Source organism: Oryzias latipes, chromosome 17, assembly GCF_002234675.1.
Source record: "Oryzias latipes chromosome 17, ASM223467v1".
Taxonomy (NCBI): Eukaryota; Metazoa; Chordata; class Actinopteri; order Beloniformes; family Adrianichthyidae; genus Oryzias; species Oryzias latipes.
Window position 1 is genome coordinate 27525125 of NC_019875.2, and position 24960 is coordinate 27550084.

Consider the following 24960-nt stretch of genomic DNA (forward strand, 5'->3'; position numbering starts at 1 on the left):
ACACACTTGTGTTTGTCCCTGTAATCCCATCACTCGTCTTCCCGGCTCTGTTTTTCATACAGCTGATGCGCGAATGAAAAAGGAGATATAAATTTGGCGACCAGCCCACAGCTGTTGCGGCGATCCCGTTCTGTGGCGTGCTGATCTCATTGGCATCAGGCAGCAGTTGTTTCAAACTCAATCAAGGCACGAACCCCATCTGTCCAAAAACACACCACCCTACCATCAGATCCTGACCTCCAATTGTTTATTTTTCTTCAGTTGACATTATAATTTTTCTTTCCACCATCAGCCCTGAAACGGTGGAGGTCTGTCGCACCTTTCAGCAGGTATCTCCCTCCTCGGGCCCTCACACCTGTCTCTTTCTGCCGCGAGCACAGAAATAGTGCACTGCAGCGCAGAGCGGCGGGGAGCCATGTGACCTTAGAAACAATAGTAGCTGCGGAGATGCCTGAGTAAAAATAGAGACGCCGTCTCCGTTTTTTTTTCTCCCCCAGATCAGGCTGTGTGAGGTGTGTGTGTGCGGGGGGGGGGCTTCCCCTGAATTTCATTAAACCGAAAACGCCCGCAGTTGTTCATCACGCAGGATTACGCAACACCGAATCACATTATGGAGCCAAATCTTCCTTGGAGGTTGTGGGAGCCGATGAGGCTTCCTGCCCACCTTAAAGTGGTTCCAGATTTGTTGTGGTTCAGCTGAAGAACAGGTCTCCCTCCTCCCGGGGATCCTCCTGATGCTGCACGCAGCGAGCCGTGGGTGGAGTGTGGGCAGCTGGAGCGGAGTGTGAAAAGATGCAGGAGGACAGAGGAGGAGGACAAGAACAAGGAGGAGATCACAATCTTGTGTCATTTGTGTTGCTGAGGGGTTGGCTTCCACTTGCCCCCCAAAGAAACAAAAATTCTCAGCTCATTAAGCAGCTTATGTGACTTTGGAAAAACCCAAATGGAGAAGAGAGCTGCAAATGTGTGCATGTCAAAATAAAAGCGCAAAACCTTTGAGGCACGAGACAAAAAAAACAACCCAAAAAAAATTTCCGCTAGATTGAAGGTGCTGGAGGTTATGACATTTTCAGTTTTTATGAGGCTTTAATGGTAAATAATAATGTGCACTTAACATGCCCAGCACTCAAGATACGTCCTATTAAAAGTAAATGAGGGGCCTCCAGTAAATACTGTGGGTGTGGGGAGATCAGCATCATAAGTGCAACACTTTTTGAACATCTGTTTATTAGGAAAGGGACATTGCATATAAATGAACATAAAAAAAACAAATGTAATTACACTGGCCGCACTCGCCGCTCACTTTTGACCCGCCCTCATTGGCTGAATGGCTGCTACACGCCGCTCAATCCCCTTCTGCCTTTGCCACCAGAGCTGCTCATGAAAAATTTCTTGAAAAACAACTTTTTTCAAAATGGCGCCCTTTTTAATTGGTTTTTATCTCCATAGCAACCTTTTCATTTTTTGGTCGCCTGGGGCCGATGAACAGGTCTTTAAAAGAAATGGCAAAAGTAAATGTTTGGATTTCAGTGGCAACTGAGGATTTTCGTTAACCCCAATTTAAATTTGTCCAATTCAAGATGGCGACCTGTTCCCCAGGTCAAAGGTCAAGGAAACTTCTGTTGTGGTTGGAGACTTAACCTGGGGGTGTCTGTGGGATGAAATGTCATTGAACAAAAGTTTTCTATTCCCGTTTGTGAAAATTGCCGATTTCACACTTTGTCACAAAATTCCTGCCAAGCTGTAGGTCCTGTGGCCATCCCATAATAATTTCAAAATTCCTTTGGAAAGCCCTGACACGTGTGCTTTGGGTTTGATGGTGGATTTGGAAATATATACCGGTAGTTATTTGCTTTATATCGTGATAAATATTGATAATGGCATATTTTGTACTTTTTCATCTCATAGTTGAGGTATACCTATGATGAAAATGACAGGGCTCTCTCATCTTTTTGATTAGGGGGACTTGCACAATTGCCCCACGTTATATCATAATCGCCTAATATGAAAAAAATCTCTATGGTGGTTTCATATCGTCCAGCCCTACGTAGAGGTCTGTCAGTATTGGAAACGTGGGTTTATATAAATTCCATGTTGTATTTCTTGTCCTCAGGTTGATTCTGCTCACCGAAGCCTCGGCACAGTTTATAATTTTCCGCAGCGATACGGTTTTCCTATTTTCCAAACGTTTAGTTTTTTTTTTTGGTGTCTCTTGGAACCCTGTTCTGTTTTTGTTTCATTCAGGAGGGGGTGTTGCACCTGTGAAAGCACCAGCAGTTAGACATCGCGGTGAGGTGATGAAAGTGAGCACTCAGCATGCGGCGGTGCTCTGGGAGCTTGATATCTTCTCATCAGCAGTTTTGATGCCCTCACAAAGGCAAAACGCGGATGTGTGTTGGCTGCCTTGGTGCCATGCTTTTGTGAGTATCTGGTGAACTTTGAGGGGGGGGGGGGGGGGGTGGTGGACTTCTGGCTCAGCCGTTTTTCTGCTGAGACCTTCAGATGTGCTTATAATCAGAAAATGGAGAGATTGAGATTGAAATTCGGTGACGTCCTCTGGTGGATTTAAAGAGGTCGTGGTTGCTGGGTCACCTTGACCCACACAATCCAGGAAGCAAAGAGCGTGACAGACGGCTTCTGGGCAGTGGCAGCATGGCGCTTTATTTTGTTAAGTGATGTGACAAATGTTGTGGCGAGCTTGTAGCGTAACATCTCTGACACTGACAAAGAGGTGCTCTGGATCTATACATTCTGCACTCCGATGCTTGCATTTCGACATTTTCTGTATCATTTAGCCTAAGACTCTCTCTATCGGAGGACAACCTCCACAAAATTAATGGCCTGTCATTTCTGTAGAGATGGTTGTGTTATGGGCTTACCATAAACAATTTGGAGGTTATTCAATTTCACGCTAATGGCTCACATTTAGGGGATGTGAGCTGCACTTTTCATACTTTTAAGGTTGCAGAAGCATCATTGATTTCTGTCCTTTTTGGTAGAACACTTATTTAATGTGTTTCTGACTTCATCGTGGCTCAGTGCCGTTTATCTTAACAACTTGTTGGGAACTAAATGTTGTATTTTTCATTCTACATTAAATTGCAGCTCCTCGTAAGTCAGAGCCTTGGTAGTTAAGTGAACACAACAATTAAAAGCACTGAAGCAACGGTGCATCGCTGCCCCTGAGCTATTCTCCGCGGAAAACTGATCGCATAATTATCTGCTGCAAGCTGCAACCGCGCTTACAAAGAGGGCCGCTTGCTCAGAGTTTTTAATTTTGCAAGCCTTGGGTTTATGAGCTGCATCATCTTCTTAGATGAAAAATCCAGTTAGATCAGCTGTTGAAGTCCCGCGTTGGTGCAGATGGGCTTCGGTTGTAGGATCCGTAGTACAATTGTCTGACTTTTTTTTTTGTGTGTGTGTGAAAATGGGGCCTTTTGTCTCAGCATGCATGGGTGGCACGGGAACAAAGACAAAAGGCGTGAAAAATTACATCATGGGGAGGAGGGCTTGTGCCCAAATGTGTCACTATTTTTGGACTTTAGTTTTTTAGAATGGCACCAAAGGAATCTTGAAAGAAAAAGAACAGGATCATGTAGATTTGATTTTTTTTTTTTAAAGTGCAGGATTCGTTTTTCAGTAAAAAAAAAATGCGTGGGGGATGAAAGGCACTATCCTTTTTTTCTGCCCAACTGATGCTGCGATTGGCAGATTCATTTAATAGATCAACTGCAAGGTTGTTGCTGCAGGATGGTGGTGTGATAAAAAGGAGCTGAGGTTTAGGTGTGTTACTTTTAGAAGAAAAGGAAATTGGAGGAAGAGAGAAGTCCAGGTAGTCTTCTTGCTTAGAGGCTGAATTTAGAGCCCAAACTTCTCGCTTTCAGCTGAGCCATCACCAACAACTGCCTTTCATGGGGTTATTTGCTTATGCCTTATTCACAACTGCCCTTATGGGTGGAAACGGGCTGTCTGTGGGTGAAAAATGGGCAAGCCTACACAGGGCACAGCCAAATGATCATGATCATAGACCTCTTGATGCTATTTTTTTCAATGGGCATGCACCAGAAGACAGGTCGTAGTGAACACTTATTGGCACGTCGCATGGATTTTTCATGTTTTCACCCCCCTAAATCCTGTGTACTGCGCAGAAAGTCTGTTAGTGCTGTTCATGTGATGAGAGCGCCCCCCCTGCATGCAACTTGACTGTTAGAAATGAGGAAATTACGGTAGACAATCAGAGCGTAGTTTGTGTGGACATTTTACAGACGTACACAAACCCTTGCGTGTAGCATTTGTGCGTAGTCAGTAAGGAGCCACCTTACTGACGACTGCAGTGTAACATGCAAACGAGTGCACAGTACCCAAACGCCACAAGGCTGTCTAACTTACATTAGCCCTGCAAAAACTTTGCGGTACACTTACCATACCCACGACAATGGTAAATTCCATTTCCACGAGCACCATGGTGCATGATCCTGAAAGACACACCAGCGCACCCCGTAAAATCTGGCCGTTACTCTTTACTACTACGATATTAAAGTCCCACTCCGATCATCTTTTGGCCTATTTTCAAAGCGTTCCCAGCGATTTTTTTTTAATTATGATTGTCGTTTTTTAACCAAAATCAAAAAAACCTGTGTTATTTTCTAGGACATAGTTTCTGCAGAGTGGCAGCAGTTCATTAGAAATTTACCTCTGAATTTTGCCCAGGACTGCTGGCAGTAAGCTGATTTCCCTGACTTCCCATCATTCATTTATTTACACGCTCTACTGCTAGCTTACAGCCCAACAAACCCTTACCAGTGCAACAAAAAATAACAAGCAATCTTACAGTTTTGATCCAGATTCCAGGTCAGATCAGGAAAACCAAGATGTAAATGGATCTAGTTGTCTGCAATTGAATGATGCATCAGAATGGAGTGGCATCACATCAAACGGCGTTTTTTCGTTAGCTCTTGATTAACAATGAGAGAAAGATGAATAGATCAAAATCAATGGATTAAATAGATTTAAAATCAATAAATAAATACTCAGAAATGCAAATTTAGGCTTGATTTTCTTAATATATGTCTCCCATCATCAGAAAAATGCCACAAGAACATGTTAAAAACATGAGTTTCATTGGGTTGGGTATTCAAGTTAATCTGATTTATTCTTGTAATAACTGCAAATCTTTAATGTATCTTGTATTTGGACAGACAAACCATCAGATTAATCATTGTATGCTACACACAATGCACTATTTTATCACAGCTAGTGCATACAAAGTGAAGATGAAATTCAACAAGATGACACCAGAAGTAAGCGGGGGTTTAAACTAACATGGAGGAGGAAAAGGAGGAGGACTGGGAGCCACCAGCCCACTCCAACCTGCCTGCATAAACTGCAGCTTCCTCCCACATCCTCTCTGTGGTCATTTTGTCATCTCCGACAAACCAGCTTTTTGCCCACGTGGTTCCCTGAGCGGGCCCACTTAATGAATTTCAGATGGACCTTTTTCTGCTCAGCGGTTCCACTCTCTCCAAGCCAAGATTGCAACCCTCCTCCACACTTTTCTGCACCTTGATTCTCTAAACATGACACATCAAACAGATTGTAATACACTGGCTGGCGGGGTGGATGGAACTGCTGCTCGTAGGAAAAGTCAAGAAGTCACCCCCTCCTCCCTACGTGTATTTGTGGTGCTCATGCACGGGTTGAACAACATGCAGCAAACAGTGATTACAGCTTAAGTGATTAAGCGTTGTCACTGGAAACGTGAAAATGAGAGCTCTTGGATTTCAAAGGTGTCTACACGGATGCTGCTTCCAGCTCCACGCGGCTGAAGCTCTGCTTTTACTCGTCTTTGTCCCCGGCACGCTGCGTAAATGCACAAGCCCGTGCCTTCAAAACCTGAATCTCGGAGATAGAAGGGTCTTGAATTCTCTCCACAGCCTCCCACAGACGTCCTCGAACCTATCATTTTCTCTGCAGTGGAGCAATGGTGACGTATGCTCGTCGCTAGTGGAGCTGAATTTTAAAGAGCTGTACGCCCACGCTCGCTAAGACTACTGCAAGCGTAATTATCATAAACTTCATTGCTGTCTGAAGCCACCCTGTCTGAATATGAGTCTTCTGACTTTTTGATTTGCCAACATTAATTCAGATGAACAAAAGAGAAAGCAGGGGGGGGATCCTGTCTTGTTTTGAAAATTGATTAACGATTGTGGATGTGATTAGAAATTCATGTTTTCCTGGCGAGCTCACACATGCATAGATGAACAGACCATCTTTACATCCAAGGTCAAAGCTCTACAGCATGTTCTGGGAAGGCAGTGGATGCAGCTGCATTCTTCTTTAGCTCCTGCAAAAAACAGTTTTTTCTGGCTTCATAGATATTTATCAGGTTTTTTTTCCTGGAGTTTGCAATCCTGATTGACTTTTGTTCCAACAGGTAATTGTTGAAACTTTATTGATCCAAACAAACCTTTGGTTTTGTGCTCTTATTGGTAAAATTGACCCACTTCGATGAAAATTTGTAACGTTTGTAACATATTGTAAGTAACATATTCTTGTGGCATTATTCTAATGATGGAGGACATAGATGAAGAAAATCTAGCTTGAAATTGCATTTCTAATTTTTTTTTTTATTCAAGTCAATGTGAATCAGGAGCAAAGGAAAAAAATGCTGTTGAAAAATTGTTATATGTGTGACGCAGAAGCAACTACGGCAAGCAACAAGCTCCCTGCTCTGCTCCATTCTGATGCATCCTCTTGTAGACAAATAGATCCACGTACGCCTTCGTTTTCCTCGTCTGATTGGGAATCTGACTTAAACTGGACGACTGGATAGTTCAGCTATTGTTCGCCATTTTGGTGGCCTGTGGCATAAAATGGCATAATCCCAATTAAAACAACTCTGGGAGCACTTTGAAAAAAGATCAAAAGATTATCAGGGTGGGATTTTTGATTTTTAATCTTCAGATTTTTTATTTCTTACAGCTAAATTGTCAGTGAGGGTCTATCAGCCAGAGGAACGTGTGGCTGTGATCAAACTGACGAAGAAACACTAAAATCTATAACTTTCAGGAGAAATGTCAGCATTCATATTTTAGGATTTCGCATGTTCATGGAGCTCAATTACTTATTATTTGCACCAGAAATATGAGAAGTTGCTGAAATATCACAAATGTTGTTCTGGCTTCCCTACAAACTCCCTGTGAACCATTACTTTCATTCCTGTTGATTCACATCTTCCAAGATGTCAGCCTGAAAATGTAAATGTTCAGTTTTTCCTCGCCTTCCTAATGTGAGAATAAAAACAGGGGGTTGCTAACGTGTACACAGGCCCTTTTAAAGTAAGAATTAAATCAAATGTGGGTCTAAAATTGCTCCAGAATGTAGCTTCTTGTGTTGTTTTTTGGTTTAGTTCATAGTGTTTCAGGGAGCTTGTTTACTAAAAGTTGTAAAATTTAATTTATGTTCCCTCACACTTTTATTTAATAGACCTTCCTTTTAGAATACCCTTGTGCACCGAAGGTTATAGCTCCAGCCTCCGTTCCTTTCCACCAACTTGCACCTTAGGATTGAGATGGCTTTTAAGACCTTGTGCTCATTTTCCAGTCATATTCAGGAGATTTGGGAAGATGGGAGAGGAGGTATGGTGGTTTTTTTGACCCCCCACAACCTCAGATGTTGAATATTCAGATTCCTGCTCTTCAACCTGCTCCATAAAGGTTGCACTAAATCTCAAAGTACAGCTGTTCTCAAACCAAAGTTACAGATTAAATGAAGTTTTACAACTTTGAGCTAGATGGAGCTGTCAAGCCTTGTTTCCACATGTTGAGGGCTGCTGTTTGTTATAGACTTTGAAAGGCATTTCCCAAATGGCAAAGTCTACAAGCTGCCGATTGATGTCTTTTGTAGTGCTTAGTGGGCCCATTTGGACTGAACCGCTCTGATGAGAGCTGCATGACATGTCCATAATGTCAAATCCAAAAACACAATGATTACCTGAAAGAAGCGAGTTTATAAATCACCTTGAAAAGCTCAGAATGGTTAACAATTTTGCACAAACTTGCATGGAAATGCAAGGAAGTGAGAGCCAGGGCTACAGCTTTTAAATATGTGAATTTAAGACAAAAGATACACAAGAAATGAACAACATTTATTAGGTATCAATTAAATCCCATCTTTTACATATCTGCACCAAAAGAGCATAGAAAGCAGGTTAAATCTAGAATATTCTAAATGCTTTTTTCAGTTTTAATGCTGTTTAAAGGCAGAGTTAATTAGAAGTCATTTCAATGTTTACTGAAGATGATTCTAAAAAATTATTTTTGTCCACTATCAACTCTTTTACACTCCGTGGAATGGAGGATGCTTTTTCTTCTGTTGCTACTCGATAATTTACGTATCCATCCCTTCATATCGCTGCAGTAACTTCTCGTCAGCGTTGCTTTCTTTAGTTGAAGAAGAAACATGTTTTTTCCTTTCGCAGTTCATAGCTCGGTCTGACGAGTTTCCCCACAATGCAGTTTGTCTGATAATCGTTGAAGACTCACGCCAGTGGCAAAAAAAGCTTTTAATATGTTCTTGAGACATTTTTCTCATGATTTTAAATGTGCATTTCTGAGTATTTCTTTATTCAAATGATGGTGAATTAGGATGAAAAAATGCATTTTAAAAAAGATTGTATTTGTTATGTAGAAATACGCCCGCTGGGCCACAAGCTCCCTGCTCCGCTCCATTCTGATGCATCTACTTGCTAACGGTGGCCTTAAATCCAAATCACATGAACAAATCCCTCCACGCAAAGACATTTAGAAAAGCACTTTGTGTTAAACTTTTAAATGAAAAGTGCTTTATAAATAAAGTTTGATTGATTGATTGATCACAACAACAATTGAAAAAGCAAAGCAAATATTAAAAAAATAAACACAGCAAAACATTTTACAAAATTAAACAAAATTTCAGAAACTGTAATGTAAAAAAACATTAATTTTGGAAAACAAAAGTAATTTCCAGAAAAAAAAATGAAATGTTAGAAAAATGAAACACTATTGTTGTGTCCGAATTCCCACCCTAAACCCTATATAGTGTACTTTATAGTGCGTTCGCCATTTTGTAGTCTGTCCAAATCTACAATTCCCAAATTGTGCGCCCAAAAATCTTCCCAGAAGTCTCTGCAAAAAACCAGTGTGCATCGATGCTCACTAGATCGGCGAATATAGGAATATAGATCACAATGCGTTGCAACATTTTTATCTTCAGAAGACAGTTATCGTCGCAAAACGCTCATATTAATTAAGATTCTAACTTTTCGAAATCGATGACATCACATTTGCTGTTTAGAAGAAATATAAAAGTAGTGAGAATGGTGTCCGAATTGCTTTTAAAATTCACAGCACTTACATAGGTCCGCACTTTATGGTTTTTTAGTAGTTACGGGTTAAGGTGGAAACTCAGACACAACCATTGAGACCCGGAGAGGTAGGTATTATGAGACATCACATTTTGGTTTTTGAAAATTTGTTTAGTTTTCTAAGATGCAATGTGGATTTTTAAACATTTGTTTTGCATTTTTAATTGTTGTTGTGGTCTTCAACATGTTTTTGCGTGGACGAATTTGTTGATGTGATTTGCACCTATGACTGCAAGAGCTCTCGGTGAAGGGAAGGGGAAGAGGGGCGGGGTTGCTTTGTGTCAACGCTCCCACATACAACTCAGAAGTAATTTTCCTAATGAAACCATCTTCAAGAAAACGACAGATTTATTTATAATTTTGACTAAAATCTTCATAATCATAATTGACAGATCACTGGGAATGCTTTGAAAATAGAAATAGTCTTGGTTATGTTGCTCCCTCATTTAAATTTTGTCTCAAGTCTCTCTCAGAGAGAATTTTCGAGTTGCAGGTGTGATATTTGGTCCATCCGTGTGGATGTTTTGAGTAAATGTCTGGACAGGATGTGGGTTCTGAAGACCCATAATGGAGGCTGTTTGATCTGTCAATGTGAAGCTGGAGGATTCTGAATCCTCCACAGGACTTACATCCGTTTGAAGCTCATTTTTAAAGAATTGCCGCTTCAGAATTGGCCCGGCCGGGCGCCAGCAGCGCTGAGCGATGTGTCAGAGATCTGCTTCTTTTAGTTTTCATGCAGAGAGGAATCAACTGTTTCCATGAAAGAGTGACTGGCGTCACAGTGTGGATCAGACACTACGCAGCTTTTCCTGTGCCATGGACGCATCCTGCGGTGCACTAGAGAAAAAAAAACTTTTTTTTTTTGCTTGCTGGGTCTGCGTTCCTTTACAAACAAACAAACTGCAGCCATTCTGTTCTGTTGGCCGTTGAGAAAATTCCATTCAGTCGTTTCAGCTAATAATTCTACCGAAAATGTCACAACCTCTGAAATAGCTTAAGCCTTGAAGGTAATTGATGTTGCTGTGGAAGCATTCCCATTCAGCCTCTTATTGACTCCAGGCTTATTACAGTAGATGACTGCGGCACGGAGTCAGGTTCTTTTCTCTCAAGTTCCAATGATGTAACTGTAATGCAGAGGCTCTCCAGTTTCTGAAAAGAATCTCTAAAAGATCGCAAACTAGTAGTCTCATGCACGCGTACAGGGGCTGCGGGTTGTCCAGGCCCGCGGAGGGTCGTAGAGAGGAGCAGCCGCGTTAAGGGGAAGCGTACGGTGCGTTGTTCATAAGTTGGAAGGACGGGCCCTTCACTGACCTCGCACAATTACTGGTTGTACGGGCTGAGCAGGTGATAGGACACCCACGCAAACTACACCCCAATTGTCTAATTTTCTCATTTTTCAATGGTCAAGCTGTTATCACTTCAACAACGCTAGTGGGCTCCTTGTGCTCAGGATTTAGAGCGGTTAAAAAATGACAAAAATCCAATCTTCTCATACATTGCTCAGCTAGAAACACTTTAGAATTCAAAACAAAGTCGAACAAGAAATAAATAAATGAAAACTCAACCCACCCTTCTTCCTCCCCTCCGTTAACACATACATCCCATGACCCCACACACCATGAAAATGTTTAAAGGTTAACTTTCAAAAAGACACTTAAGCTGTGAACAAACAGATGCTATCTCACTTTTGCACAAATAGTCTGCGTGACTGAATGAAACGTTTCACATGCGTTAGTCTGAATGCATGAGTATGCGTGTCTGAATGTTGGTTGTATAATGTCCATGTTGACTTGTTTGTTTGTGAACATTATTGGAGCCCAAAGGTCTGTTTATAACATTTGTTTGTGTGTGTGGGCAGGCCCCGCCCCTTTTCAATTTGTTACACATCTAAACTTAACTGTAATGATTTTAAACTTCCAGCAACTTCTTGCTTTATGATGCTTCATGATTTTACCCTCCCCCTTTTATAATCACCCCCCCCCCCCCCCTCTAACATCCCTCTCTCTTTTTCCCTCCTTATTTTTCCGTCCGGTCCAACAAAAAACTGTTACAACTATAAATAATATGAGTAAAGTTTAGTATAAATTACAAAAGGGGTTTATTCAAGTATACACCTTATGTGTCAGAAGATTCATAGCCCCAAGTTGTAAAAGTAAAATATGTCCAACACAAGAGGCCTTCAGCTCTCATCTGTTTGCTCAGGACACGTTTAAAGAAAAAGAATGCTGTAAAGAAACAATGCGTTGGGAATCTGTTCATACCGGGAGCCGGGGGAACATCGCCACAGTGCCTACCTAGACCTTACAGCAATGGGGTCCAATTCCTGCTAAATTTATAGTACGATGTTAAAATTAAATACATATGATGTATGTAAAAACAATAACAGATAAAAAAAGATTAGATGCACGAAATAGAAATAAATACAGAAAATAATATACAATAGAACTACATAAAAAACTACTAAATAGGCAGATAAGATTATCTAAAATTGAAATGAAATAGTTCTTGGGTCTTGAGCCATCCTTACTTACTGTTCTGGGTATCCTTTCACGTGCAGCATACCTGTAGAATAAAATGTGCATGAACTTTTTCGCTCTACAGGTTCCCCCTGCGGTCTACGACCTTTATATTTCGTGCAGAGATCTGCCCGTTTTTTTGCCCACAGACAGCCTTTATCCACCCACGAGGGCAGTTTTGTGCTTCTATTGATGGTAAATAAATCCTGCCCTTATTTTTTATGAGCTAAAGCTCATTCTTTATTTATTTATTGATGGACTCAACATGATACTGTGATTGAGAAATATGACCCTTTTTGGGTTGAAATTATGTTCCTTTTAGCCAATCAGGATCAGGTTTTGTATTTGAAACCAAATCATACTTTTGGCATCATTTATTAACGTCTCCTGTAGCCTTCCTATTGATCAACATGATCTTCTGCGAATGTTGGAATAAAGGCCAGCACAACGGAAATTACTTTTACTTTAGAAACTGCTCTTGATTTTTGTCCCGAAAGAAAATCGGCTGTCAGGTCACCTCTGGTTGATGCATATACAAGTGTAAGGTTCACTACAAGTCAATAATCTGGTAATAATGCTAAAATTGTTGTGCATAAATTAAAAAATGTGTCTTTAAAAGTTGGAAAATCTGTCTCTGTCCACCAAAAACGTCATTTGGAGGTAAAATTGTGATCTGTGCATGACTGATATTACTATGAATCAACAGCAACTGTCACTTATGAACTATTGTTAATGAGGAAAATGGAAACTTTGTCATCGTTTGTCGAATTCTAGAGCCTCTTTGACAGAGGGAGAACTGAGACTCTGCAACACATGGACGCTCGAACAAAGGGTTGAAAAGATTCTGCATGTTTGAGTATTGAACCCTTGACCTTCAACATTTCTGTCCATATAAATCTCCAGATCTGTCGGTAGAAAATGGAATAATAATGGAATAGAAATGAAGCCTCCTGGGATTAATTTGTTAGTTCCAAATATCTGTGCACAGGCTGTGTGGGGTTTGGACTCAATGCTGAACCATGAATGCATCTGCAGGCATTTTCAAATCCCGAAATGGTTCATTTGAACTGTTTTTTATGATAAAATTATGGTAGTGTGGAATGCAAAGATACATATTCTTAAATGAGAAAGAAGAAGAAACACTTACTCAAATGTTAACAAAGTCTGTTTACTATTCGAGGCATTTTATTTTAAATAAAAATGTATTTTATTTTGAAGAACCCAACACTTGTTTGGAATTTCAAAGAGTAATTATGTATTTGATAGTTTCATTTTTATAAAAATGCTGGAAAAGAAGAGATTTTATGGCAAATAGTTTTCTGTGTCTTTCTTTATTTTCATACAAAAGTTAATGTTTGAACAGATTTTTTTAAGAAAACTCACAAATACACAGACTAGCACTCAAGCTTTTTTTTGGTCTACCTTCAGGAAGACCAAAAAAAACCAAAAAAAACAGTCAGACACTCCAGTTTTCACGGTGACGCATGCAGATGAGATAAGAGCCAACACTCAGATTATCGTCTGGTAAATGTGTACTCACAGACACGCAAGAATCTCTAAACATGTCAGTCCAGTTTTTCTGCAAAGTCGCTCCAGTTTTTCATCCAGAATCAAATTTAAAACGGAAGTCGTTTGAGCACGGAACACGGGAGAAGCGCTGTCTGAAATCCTCGGATTTAGCCAGCGCTGTTTCTCTGGATCACCATCAGGAAATGGATTAAATGGAATCATAGAGGTGTTTCTTTTTGCATACCAGCACCTGGATTACAGATAACAAGGAGAAGATCACTCAAAAGGGAACAACGACACACGACCTCAGCACAGCTTCAGGCCAGGCTTCCTTTGCGGGCATCACAACAACACCCTGATTTGAAGAACAAAATGTCCTTTTTTTCTGTGGACAACTAAGAACTAAGATGCTGAAGGTTCAACTTCCTCAACTTCTCAATACAGTGAATAAACGGCTGGAGAGGAAAGAAAGCAGTGATCCAGAAGAGCCCTTTGGGGTTCCTGGGATGTTATCGTGTTTTGGAATTTGCAGGCGGACTGAGGATCCTTCCATTCAGTGGGACATGAAGAATAGACTCTATGATGAGACTCACTTCATTTCAAAGCTTTGCTTCTTCCAGTCAGGTAAAGGATTACAACCGTGATCTCTTAAAATGTAGCTTAAAGACCTACTGCGAGAAAAATGGGGTTTTTCACATGTTCTTGTTGCATTTTTAGGACATATTTTAAGAAAATTGAGATCAAAAGCAATCCTGGGTATTTCTTCTTTCAAATCAATGAGAATAGGGAGCAGATGAAAACATGTTGTTTTTGTGGCATCGAATATGTGCTGGGTGGGGTACAAGCTCCCTCCTGGATCCTGCCGCTCTGCAGAAACTATGTCCAATAAAACGGCACTGATTTGGACTAAAAACGGCATAATCCTAACTTACAGACCACTGGGAATGCTTTGAAAATAAATCAGAAGGTCTTTAAAAACTCAGTTCACTGCTTTGCTTTCATCGAAATGTTCTGCCTGTATGTGACGTTACAAATGCCTAAAGCCGTTCCTGGAATTCCTAACATTCTTTCTGAGATAGTAAGATAAGAAACAAAATTTTTCCTCGTCACAGGTGCAACAAAACTAAAAACTGCTTACTGGTCAGGCCACCTTTTGGTTATTTAAAATAATTTTCACAAGAATTTACAGAGGAATAATTTATGACTTAAAAAAATTAAAAGTGCATCATTCAGTCATTGAAAACAAGCAATTATAATTAATTCTTTTCCAGCTAAATAAAAAGTGCCTGAGTCATTAAAACTAAGAATGAACAACAAGAATAAATACCAATGACATGGCCATGATCAGACTAGTTTAGTGGCGTTGTGGTAGAGTGTCTGCTCCAGGACTGGAAGGACAGAAGATCAAATCCAGGCCGAGTCCTACTGAAGAATGACTGGAAATCGGCATTAAGGAGGTTTGGATTGGGGGGGTTCAACCACTAAATCCTTCCTGTCTGCAGCTCACCGCTCCCCCAGGGGATGGGGCAAATGCAGAGAACAAATTTCAATCCAGAACTGATGGGATTTTAACAACACAAAGATCTTATACACGCTACCTATGTCCAGAGATCTTTTGGATGTAAAATCAAAACGTGGGGGGATTGATCATCGTCGTAAAGAGTTTTAACCAGTGGTAGAAATTATCTGCAGGTATAAGTTTGTTTCTTCTGAGCCAAAATTTTAAGGTTTAGATCTGCATCCCAATTCTGGATGTCCCATTGTGCCAAACCTATAGGAGGTTCTGATTGTTGGAAAATATATAAACATTTTCAGAATTTGATGATTTTCATCTTTAAAATGATCTATATTTCAAAAAGCATTCCCATTGTCCTGTACTACAGTTCTGTTAATGACCACAAAGGGGCAGTATTTCCGTCCTAACAGAAATTGCTGCATTGTCATGCTTTTTTTTATTGTCATGCAGGTTAAATCTAAACATACAGCTGAAAGTGAGAAGAATTTCTGGTTTATTTTATGTCTAACTGTTTTTTTATGTCAGTCAATAGGAATCAAACTTCATAAAAAACTAAACAAAACTGATGACCTTAGAATGCAGTCATGCATTTTCGCTTTATGTTAAATATAGGTTTCACTGCAGAATAACTGCAACCTTTCAATGAAAAATACAATTTCCGTGCCATAAATAGGTGTCATCCTATTCTGGACCGAAGTTTAAGCTTTCCTCACTGAGTGTGGGCTGCTGTGGGAGGAACACAGTGTGTGGTGAGTCCATGTTACCAATACAGGTTAAATGTTCTCAAAGCTTTTCAGTAGGAAACATGTGGCTTTGCTGTACAAAAGCTTTTGCTGTTATTTATTATCGCTGTGCAGTATGTTGCAGTTCAAAAGGTGCCACTGAGCTGGACCTTTAGAAGGACCACGCATGGGTGGTGACAAGTCAACAAAGCTATCATGTTTTCTTTCAAATCTATGCGCCCCATATTCCAGTAAACTTTGAAAAACGTCACGTTTTTATCTTGTTTCTTTGTTCAGAGGAACATAAAGTCTCTATTCATTGGCTGTTTGTTGTACTCTGATTACAGCGGCGTGTAATCAGCTCAGCCTTCCCCCATATTTTTGGGTCCTCTTCCGTCTCTCTGGGGGTTTCTATCCGAGCTGAAGTCAGCTGAAGGGCGTGTTTTATGCCCACGGGATCCACTCCTTGTTTTCCGTGTGTCCCTGGAGTTGGAAGGCAGCTGAAAGTTTAAACAGAGACACACTCCCTCATGCTCTGGATGGCAAAAGCTCAGAGATTAGGAGGCTTGTCTGCACCGCCAACAGCAAAGATTGCTCACAAATCTCAACTTGCCAAAGAAGAAGGATCGTTCTTTTTTGTTTTTCTTTCGCCTGTGACCTTGTGGCAAAACAAGCAATGGGATAACCAGCTTTTCTTTTGGGACGCTCTTCACCAAAGATGGGTAGAAAAGTGTGGGGACAAAGGAGCCATAATGGGAATGCCTGTGTGAGTAAAGGAGCCAGAGGATGCAGGTGGCAGCGAGGCTTTGCGCTGACTTGTTTGAAGTTTTTTTTTCTCTGTGTCAGAGGTGAAGGATTATGGCTGGCATAGGAATTTAGGCTTCACATGAAGGACTTCATCATCGACTCTCATCTCCTCAACAGACTAGTGGCCTGGGTCCTTTGCTTGTTTTCTTGAGTCATGTAAGGAAATGTAAAAAATAAATCGTTTTAGTGGGCTGTTATGCTATTCCTCAGCAGGGGGACAGAGGTCGTGACCCCAAAGTGTGCAAGGGGTCAGCAGGGAAACACAGTTCATCACACCTCTGGCCTTCTGAAGCAAACTCAGAGAGATGCCGCTCTGTCAGAGCCAAAAATGGGTCACGTCAGTTGGAACCTTGTGGAAAACTGCCAGCCTAAAAAGGAGGTCATGAATTTGGTGCCAATGGAGAATAGCCCCAGGCTGGGCAGGGCACGACAGGAGCTCAGGAGGTGGCCTGCCCTGAGTGGGGCAGAGAGGCACAGAGAAGAGGCAGTTGTGGAGAGGCCTGAGGAGGAGTTAAAAATGAAGACGGACAGGTTTGTGAACCAACCCTCCAAGAATTCAGGAAACTCTGCACAACATAACACAGATGTGGCAGAGGTAACAGCTCATGCTAAAGCCCACGAAAGACTCATTCAGAGTTCAGAGCCACGCTCTGTCATTATCCTCGCCAGGAGGCTCGTCCTCACCGGTCACGCCGGACTTACGGACCTCAGGTCGCAGAGTACGCATCAGGATGAAGCCACGCTTGGGAGGAGAGCGAAGAGCATGTATGGAGGCCCTGCTGAGCAGCAAAGAGATTCTACACCTGAACCAGAGGGACGGCCGCGGAGGCCCAGGAGTGTCTGTATGCTGACGGGCACAAAACCTGCTCCATCCGAAGCGCCACCTCAAGAAGGCTTGAAAAGGCCGGGCATCTGTGACAACAACCACCAGGGCAGGAGCAGGAAGGCTGAGTTGATGGCTGTGGATGGCCTCAATCCTATCCTCGCTCTGCAGTCATTAGATCCTGCAAAAGTATCCCTCCTGGCCCGCCAGAGAACCTGGAAACCCAGGCCCTTAAGCATGACCGTTCTGGAGGTTAGAAAGAAGAGCTCTGATGATGAGCTGGACAGCCAGAGGATGCTAAGTCACACAGGTGGTGATGGAGGCGGATTCCTCAAAGGAGCCTTTCGTTGGAGGTTTTTTGGGCATAGCTCTGATGACCGGAACAAGGACAAGGAGACGGACAAAGGTGCCGACTCTGCCCTGAAAACTCCCAAACCTGATCCCCCCAGAAGCACCCTGTCTACTTTGAGACGGAGCTTCAGCCTACGGATGAGGAAGACTCGAACCCATGACAAAAGTAATGTGGGGTCTGATGGGGAGCACCGTCAAGCAAAAAGTTGTGCCGAAGAGGCCTCTTCACGGCCTTTCTCCTACCTCACAGGGAGAGCGCTCCCAGCTTCCAGAGAAGAACTAAAAGATGAGCTGCAGTACATTCAGTACCAGAGAAAGGGGAAAGCTGAGGTGATGGAAGTACCGCTATGTCCATCCAAACTGTCCTCCAGACAATGTCAGAAAGAGCCGAGCCTATTGCAGCTGCTAGTCAACCGTTTTCGGAGGAAAGAGCAGCCTTGCAAATGTGAATCCCAGCTGAAGCAGGACAGGGGCCAGTATTCCCAGCCTGAGACGAATGAGTCACCGCCCATCACTGTTGAGACTCTGGCAGACAATGACTCCCACAAAGGTCAAGGTAAGATCTGTGAGATCTCGTCTGAGCACAGCTCCATGTTTACAGCCCCCCATTCCTGACACAAAAACAGGCAGGTCAGAGAAAAAGCACAGAGGTGTCTTTTTCTGTTTTCTCTCTCTCTCCAAAGGAAGACAGGCAAATGAGAAACATGTGGAGAATTGTGAGTTGGCAGGCGTTCAATAGCTGCTGGTTCCAGAAAGTCCCTCTGGAATTCTATTTTGGGTATCGTAGGCCCCCTGTGTTTTGCATGGTTTGACCTCTTGTATGCATTTGTTTTGGTTTTCGTTGTTTGCTAAACGAGTAGGTTAGAGCAGTAAAATTAAATCAGCGGTGACTGGTTGGAGCGCATTATACTGGTTTGTTGTACTGTAAGCAGCTGGGTGGCGGAGAACGCTGTTCAGAGTCTTCATACCTATTGCTAGAAGAAATGCCACTTAAGGAAGTGGCATTAAAGCGGTCTGTCGCCGTGGCGAGGATGCATTTGTCAGTCTTGCTGAGCTATACAGCGTATCAAGAGGGCTTACATTCTATAATGATGGGGCAAATGCATTGTGCAATCGTGTTTAAAGGTTAACTCTGACAGTGCGGTGTTCGTCCAGTTGCCTAGAAGAGCTGGTGAGGAGAGGCAAATATTTGTAACTTTTTGTGCATCCAGGTCCAGGCTCTTTAGAGACCAAGAAAGTCTTACCTGGCAACATCACATCGGTGACCCGTCGCACATCAGGTGACACGTGCGCACCTGTATTTGTAGCAGTTGTAGCATAAATCTTTTAAACTGCTCTGCTTTTGCATCTCTTTTTATTTGTGTTCTGCAATGACAAGTTACCACGGAAACCTGTTCTTTTGTGGCGTCAAGCCGCATTTGTCCATTTATTCCCTTGCACAGTCAGTCAGTCAGTCAGCAGGAATGTGGGTGTGCCCATCAACCTACGTGAGGTTGGGTGTTCTGCGCTCTGGGGAGGACTCGCTGCTTGTTGCTACCTGCCTGAACGCTCCTTCTCAATTTGAATCCCTAAAGCTGAAGCCAAGCGCGTGCACACACACACACACACACACACACACACAGTCATATTGTGTTAGTGTTGTAGGAGTTGAACTGGGTGAGAAGTTGGAGGTGTCCCCACCCCCACCTGCGGAGGAACAAAGCCTCCGTGGTGCCTGCAGACTGGGGAGTGATCACTGAACCGTGCCCTCACATCTGGGCTCTGTGGCGCTCCGTGGCGCTCCTTTGGATTGAGGTGCACTGGCTGCTCATGACGCGTGTAATGGGGTCATAAACGCACATATCTAGCGCGGCTGAGATTGTAGCGAACAGGGCTGGAGATAAAACTGAAGCACAGTCACTCAGACTGGCATTAACTTGCTTTTACTCTTTGAATTTTTCTAGAGAAGTCCCTGTGAGTTTGTATGCGATCCACACTCTCTTATCTCAAATCTGACAGAAAAGTTATGCACAGGGATGGAAATCCCTTTAGCTGTTTATTTATTTTTTTGCTCTGCCTGATTTGATATCGCTCCCTGTAAATCTCTGCCAACAGTGCTTCCTGGGTTAGCGTTATGTTGCCGTATTGAGTTGGAAGTCTAGTTCTGCACGAACACGGTTATGTTTGTACCAATGAGGGCCTTTTGCTGTGACTGCAGAACTTTATAAACTCAATAAGTTATTTAAACTTTATAGTAGGAAGTTCAGCTTGTCGAAATGCATTCATTTCAACTTTAGTTCTTTATGGAATACTGCTGTTTGTCAGTCTTTCTGGGTTTTTATGTAACTGATAAATATTTATCTGTTTTTTTACATGTAATTTTTTTTTCCTCCAAGCGTTCCCAGTGGTCTTTTAATAATGACTATGCGTTTTTCTAGGACATAGTTTCTGCAGAGCGGCGGGAGTTCATTAGAAATTTGCTTTTTAAATTATGGCAGGGATCATTGGCATGGAGCAACCCCGTCTCCCCTTCCCATTACCCACAACTGAGCTTTGTGTTTCTCCTGCTAACTTACAGCCCCTCACACCCACAACCTAATATTATTAGTTCAACAAAAGTGGCGATTAATGTTGAAGTTATCCAGCCATATAGTTTTGATCCGTATTCCAGCTAAGACAAGGAAAACAAAGACGTACATGTATCTAGTCGTCTGCAAGTGGATGCATCGGAACGGAACAAAGCAGGGAGCTTTTGGCCCGCCCAGCAAGTCACAAAAAAAGCATCTCCTCCGCACAGAATTTTTTTGTCTTCTCTTGATTCACGATTTTAATAAAGAAATACTCAGAAATGCAATTTTGAGTTAAAGTTTCCTTACATGTGTTCTCTATAATCAGAAAACTTGTTAAGAAGATCAAAAACTCTATTTTCTTTGGAGTTTGTCTTTAAGTAGAATTCCCACTTTGCTTGCAGACCTTAGTGATCAGTGCGTGTCTGCCGACTACAAAGAGCTTTAAGTAGGGCAAAACATCCAGATTGCATTTAGGAATAAAGATTTATACCTGCTTTTCTGCTGATTCTGTCAGTCACCTACCCCCTCAGGTTTTGGGTGGGTGTGGGTGGGGGACTGGAGCTCAGCAGATCAAAGATGAAAGCTGTTTCTGGGTTATTGTGTGCATAGGTGCTTTTTGGAGAGCAGGACGACGCTGCGGAACCACTTTGTTGAAACAAACTGAAGAAGAAGAAGAAAAACACAGGCTGCGAGGGAATGTTGGTTGAGGTCTGCAAATCTCCGAAACGTTTAGCTCGCCGAAATCTCACTCTTTAATTTCTGACCGTGAAAGAGCATGGTTGGAAAGTTGGAGTGTATGTTTAGCCCTCTCCTTCTACAAACCACTTCAGTCTCAGCGCATGAACGCATGCATACCAGAATGTGCGCGTGCACGAGGAACGAGCTTCTGCTCCATTTTTCTGCTTGGGCTGCTTTTTTTTCTCTCTTTTTATGAAATTGAATAAGTTTCATGGCAGCTGTGCCTCTTTGTTCTCAGACTGAGTGGTCATTTCATCTGAGCAGACATGAGCAGTGAAGTGAAAAACCTGACAAACAATCTGGAGCCACAATGATCCACTCACTCAGACAGAGACACTGGTGTCTTCGGCTGGCATGGCAGACGCTCCTTCTCTGTGTTCATGGACATTTTGGGATGTTTTAATGTGGCAAGGAACATATTTAAAGAATGCTGCAACGCTAAGAATGTGGATCTATTTAGAGTGCTTTCTTTTATTTCCAGACTCCAGTTGAAGGATGAAAGTTTGACTTTTGTGTATGTTTCAGACTAGTTTTTGAAGAAATGAATTGTAAGAGTTTTGAAGACTGTACGGGTGTTGTTTGGTTTGACCTTTGGTGACCTGTTCAGCGAGTTCCCGTTCCTTATGTGCTCTAAAGGACAAACAATTAGCTGTTTGTGCCCTGATTATTGACCTTTAGAATGAAAATGAGTAATTTTCAAGGCACGGAATACAGTTTTTTTAATGTTTTCAAAGCCTAAATGAGGTTATTGTAGTTAAAGACCCACTCCAATCATCTTTTGATCTATTTTCAGAGCGTTCCCAGTGGTCTTTTAATTATGAATATGCCGTGTTTAACCAAAATCAAAACCATTTTCTAAGACATACAGTGCAGACCAACAGTTTGGACACACCTTCCCATTCATTTGAATGGGAAGGTGTGTCCAAACTTTTGGTCTGTACTGTAGATTCTGCAGAGTGGTAGATGTTTGAAATTTACCTCTGGTTGTTGTGGGTGGTCCTGTTAAGTCCGCCCCCATTTCCCATCATACATCTGTTTACACGCTCTCCTGCTAGCTTACAGCCCCAACATAAAATTACCGGTGCAACAAAAATGGTGAGTGATATCGGAGCTTTCCAGCTGTATAGTTCTGTGCCAAATTCCAGCTTAGACGAGGAAAACCAAGACGTTCATGGATCTATTTTATCTGCGAGTGGAAGCATCGGAATGGAGCGGAGCAGGAAGCTGGTGCCCCATTGATCGTAGCAGCTACGTCACTTCTACCAACTTTTTCAAATGGGATTTTATTTGTCATCTCCTGACAACAATTTGAATACAGAAATACTTTTAGCAACTTTAAGCTTACGTTTCCATAGATTTGTCCTCCATCATCAGAAATTTTAATCAGAGTGAGTCTTTAACGGAATGAAAATGAAAATGCAAAACTAGTCTGGTGTCACAACACTTCTGGTGGTTTCCCGCAGGGATAGTCCCGTGGATTCTGTTGAAATGGGCGGAGAATGCTCAAAATGTTCATGTTGTTTTGCTTTGTTTTCAAATTGGGAGAAACTTGAAACGTCGCTGTGAGGATTGTGAACTTTGGTTTGGTTTTTGTCAGTTATATTTTGGTTTTTGGCCATGTTCTGTTTTAAATTGTCCCTCAGTCACCCCAGTGTCAGGTTTGTCATTATCCAAAGCCGCCTTAATTTCAATTAATTACCCTTTCGGTTCTTCCTTGTCAGGTCATCTGCTCTGTTCTGTTGTGCTATTGTTGCTCCATGGGTTTCGTCTTTCTTTAAGTTTCTGTCGCCAATTCTGGTCTCCTACAATTATGGATCCTACACCACCAGTTCCTGACTGTCACACTGTTACACCAGGATGTTTGGAGGGTGGTATTTCCGGAAAATGACCTCTGACTAAGAAGACAACATAACGACAACTAATTCACCTTTTCCTCTGACTTTTGAGGCATTTAAATGTTTGCTTCCATCCAGAACCAAACAGCTCTCTGAGAAAGCAACCTGAGCACTGTGAAGATTAGCGCTTGTGTGAGTCTTTCCCTTTATTACTCAACAAAACAGCGGTTAGGAAGTATACAATGTGCCGACAGCATGTGAGGTGAACCAAAAGGCAGGTAGAGCTTTATCCCGGTTGATCTCAGGAAGATGGGACCTGGAGAACGTGCACTTATGATGCCTTCAGTTGTGTCATGACATGTCAGACCCATAGCGGGAGGGCTTGACAAGTGCTGTAAAGACTGTCTGCCTCACACAATGATGGTAAAAAAAACAAAAAAAACTTTTGTGCTGGAAACCCCTCCAAACTCCTGCAGCAAGTGAGATACTGAAGAAATAAGTCAACACTTTAGTTGGGGATAATTGTTGTAGGTAAGGAGCCTCGGGCTTCCTCGGGCATGAGTCATTGGAGCTCTTATTATAGATTTCTAAAGGAAAACAGGGGAGCATTGTAACATCAGTGGTTACGTTATTGTTTATTCTGTTGCTCCCCTCATGTTCCCTTCGCCTCGGGCTCAGACGGATACCAGTACTGTTGCAATAAACGGGCCTACTGTAATGACAGAGCTTGAACTTCTGTTTATGACATGTCGATGGGGTCAGCAGGTGAAAATCAATCGTCAGCTGGCTTTAGAGAGAGGGTGACCTCTTTGGGAGTTATTATAAGGAGGTTGACAGACCCCCTAACAGGCAGATGGGCTTTGTTGTAATTGTTGTTCAGTTCCATTGTGTGGGAAACTGGCTCCGCTTCAGCGTTTGTTATTTGTGATTTTAAAATTGGGGGTTTGCACCGTTTCTCCTTGAGCTCTTTCCCACCACTGCGTTTACAAATGTTGCGAGTCAGGAAAAGTCTCAAAATAGTCCAAACAGGCTGAATCTAGCTCGATAATTGCTGCTTAAATAAGAGAGATTAGATGCATCCTGTTTATAGATTTTAATGTTTTCAATTTAGGGTATTGAGACAGATTTTTTTTTTGTCTTTTGTTTTTGTTTTGGGGCTTCATCGACATTTATACACCTTTGACTTTATTCATTGATTAATTTTACAATAAACTGTTTGTTCTTTTTATTTCCTTTTTCGGCAGGCATTACTCAGAATTCCCTTCTTCTACAGATTCAAATACATAAAAGAGTTTATAAATAAAAAATCTGGAAACTCTTAGAATTATTTTAGTAATTTTTTTATCTCTGCCTTTTGCTCCACCTTTTTAAGTATTTCCACTTTAAAAATCAAATTTAGCTTAACTCAGAGATTGATATATTTGCCATATGGGGCAAAGTCATTTAGTACAACAACCAACTTTAATTATGTATAGAAAGTTTGTATTGCAAACAGCTTAAGAAAAAAATAAGTCCCCTTTTACACATTTCTTTCATTTATTTCGCTCCTTATGGGTGCCGCCCATTAACTTAGAGCCGGCCCCAGCAGCCTGTCTGCGTTTTACCCATGAAAAGAACATACAACCTTTTGCTGGATGTGCATATTGTGCATATAAATGAAAAGGGTTTTGTCAATCACTGCTAGCTCAGCTGTGAAAGTGTGTGTGTGTGTTAGCCTGGGGGCGGAGCTGGCAGCGCAGAATCTTCCTGGAAGGGGCTGTTCCCCACTTTGTGATGTCACAATGTGAGAACCCCCTTGTTTTCATGGTTTGGGATGGGCTGGTGCTCAGAGAGCAGGGTTTAGGAAGAAAACTCAGAAATGCATGAATGGATGAATGAAAATACCACTTTTTTGTTGTGAAAAACTAACATTATTATGCACTTAAAAGAAAAAAAGAAGTTATTTTTGGATGATATAGGCCATTTAAAGTATTTCCTTTTGAACAAAGTTGACATTTTTTAGCACTTTCTGCATTCTGGGTCTGATTCCATAAAAAAGTCATCAACTGGACTTGATTACCTTTGGTAGATTTTTTATTTTAATATTGGCCAAGTTTTCCTTTTTCTTTGCAACCGGGAGGTAACTAAATGCTTTACATGTATTTACCTTTCATGGTGTGATTTTTACCTCATTTTATCTCGTCTTATCAGG

General features: G+C 41.8%; 1 protein-coding gene across 2 annotated transcripts in view; it reads left to right on the forward strand.

The window, feature by feature from the left end:
• Positions 1-24960, forward strand: part of agap3 (ArfGAP with GTPase domain, ankyrin repeat and PH domain 3) — a 145622-nt gene that overhangs the window by 41495 nt on the left and 79167 nt on the right. The window contains exon 1 of one of the 2 annotated variants that reach the window (XM_011487000.3): positions 14140-18203. The exons of the other annotated variant lie outside the window; for it this stretch is intronic. Coding sequence (XP_011485302.1) covers positions 16670-18203 — 1534 coding nt within the window. The 5' untranslated portion in view covers positions 14140-16669. Of the gene's footprint in view, positions 1-14139; positions 18204-24960 lie in introns of those variants that run through there. 2 annotated transcript variants of the gene reach the window in all.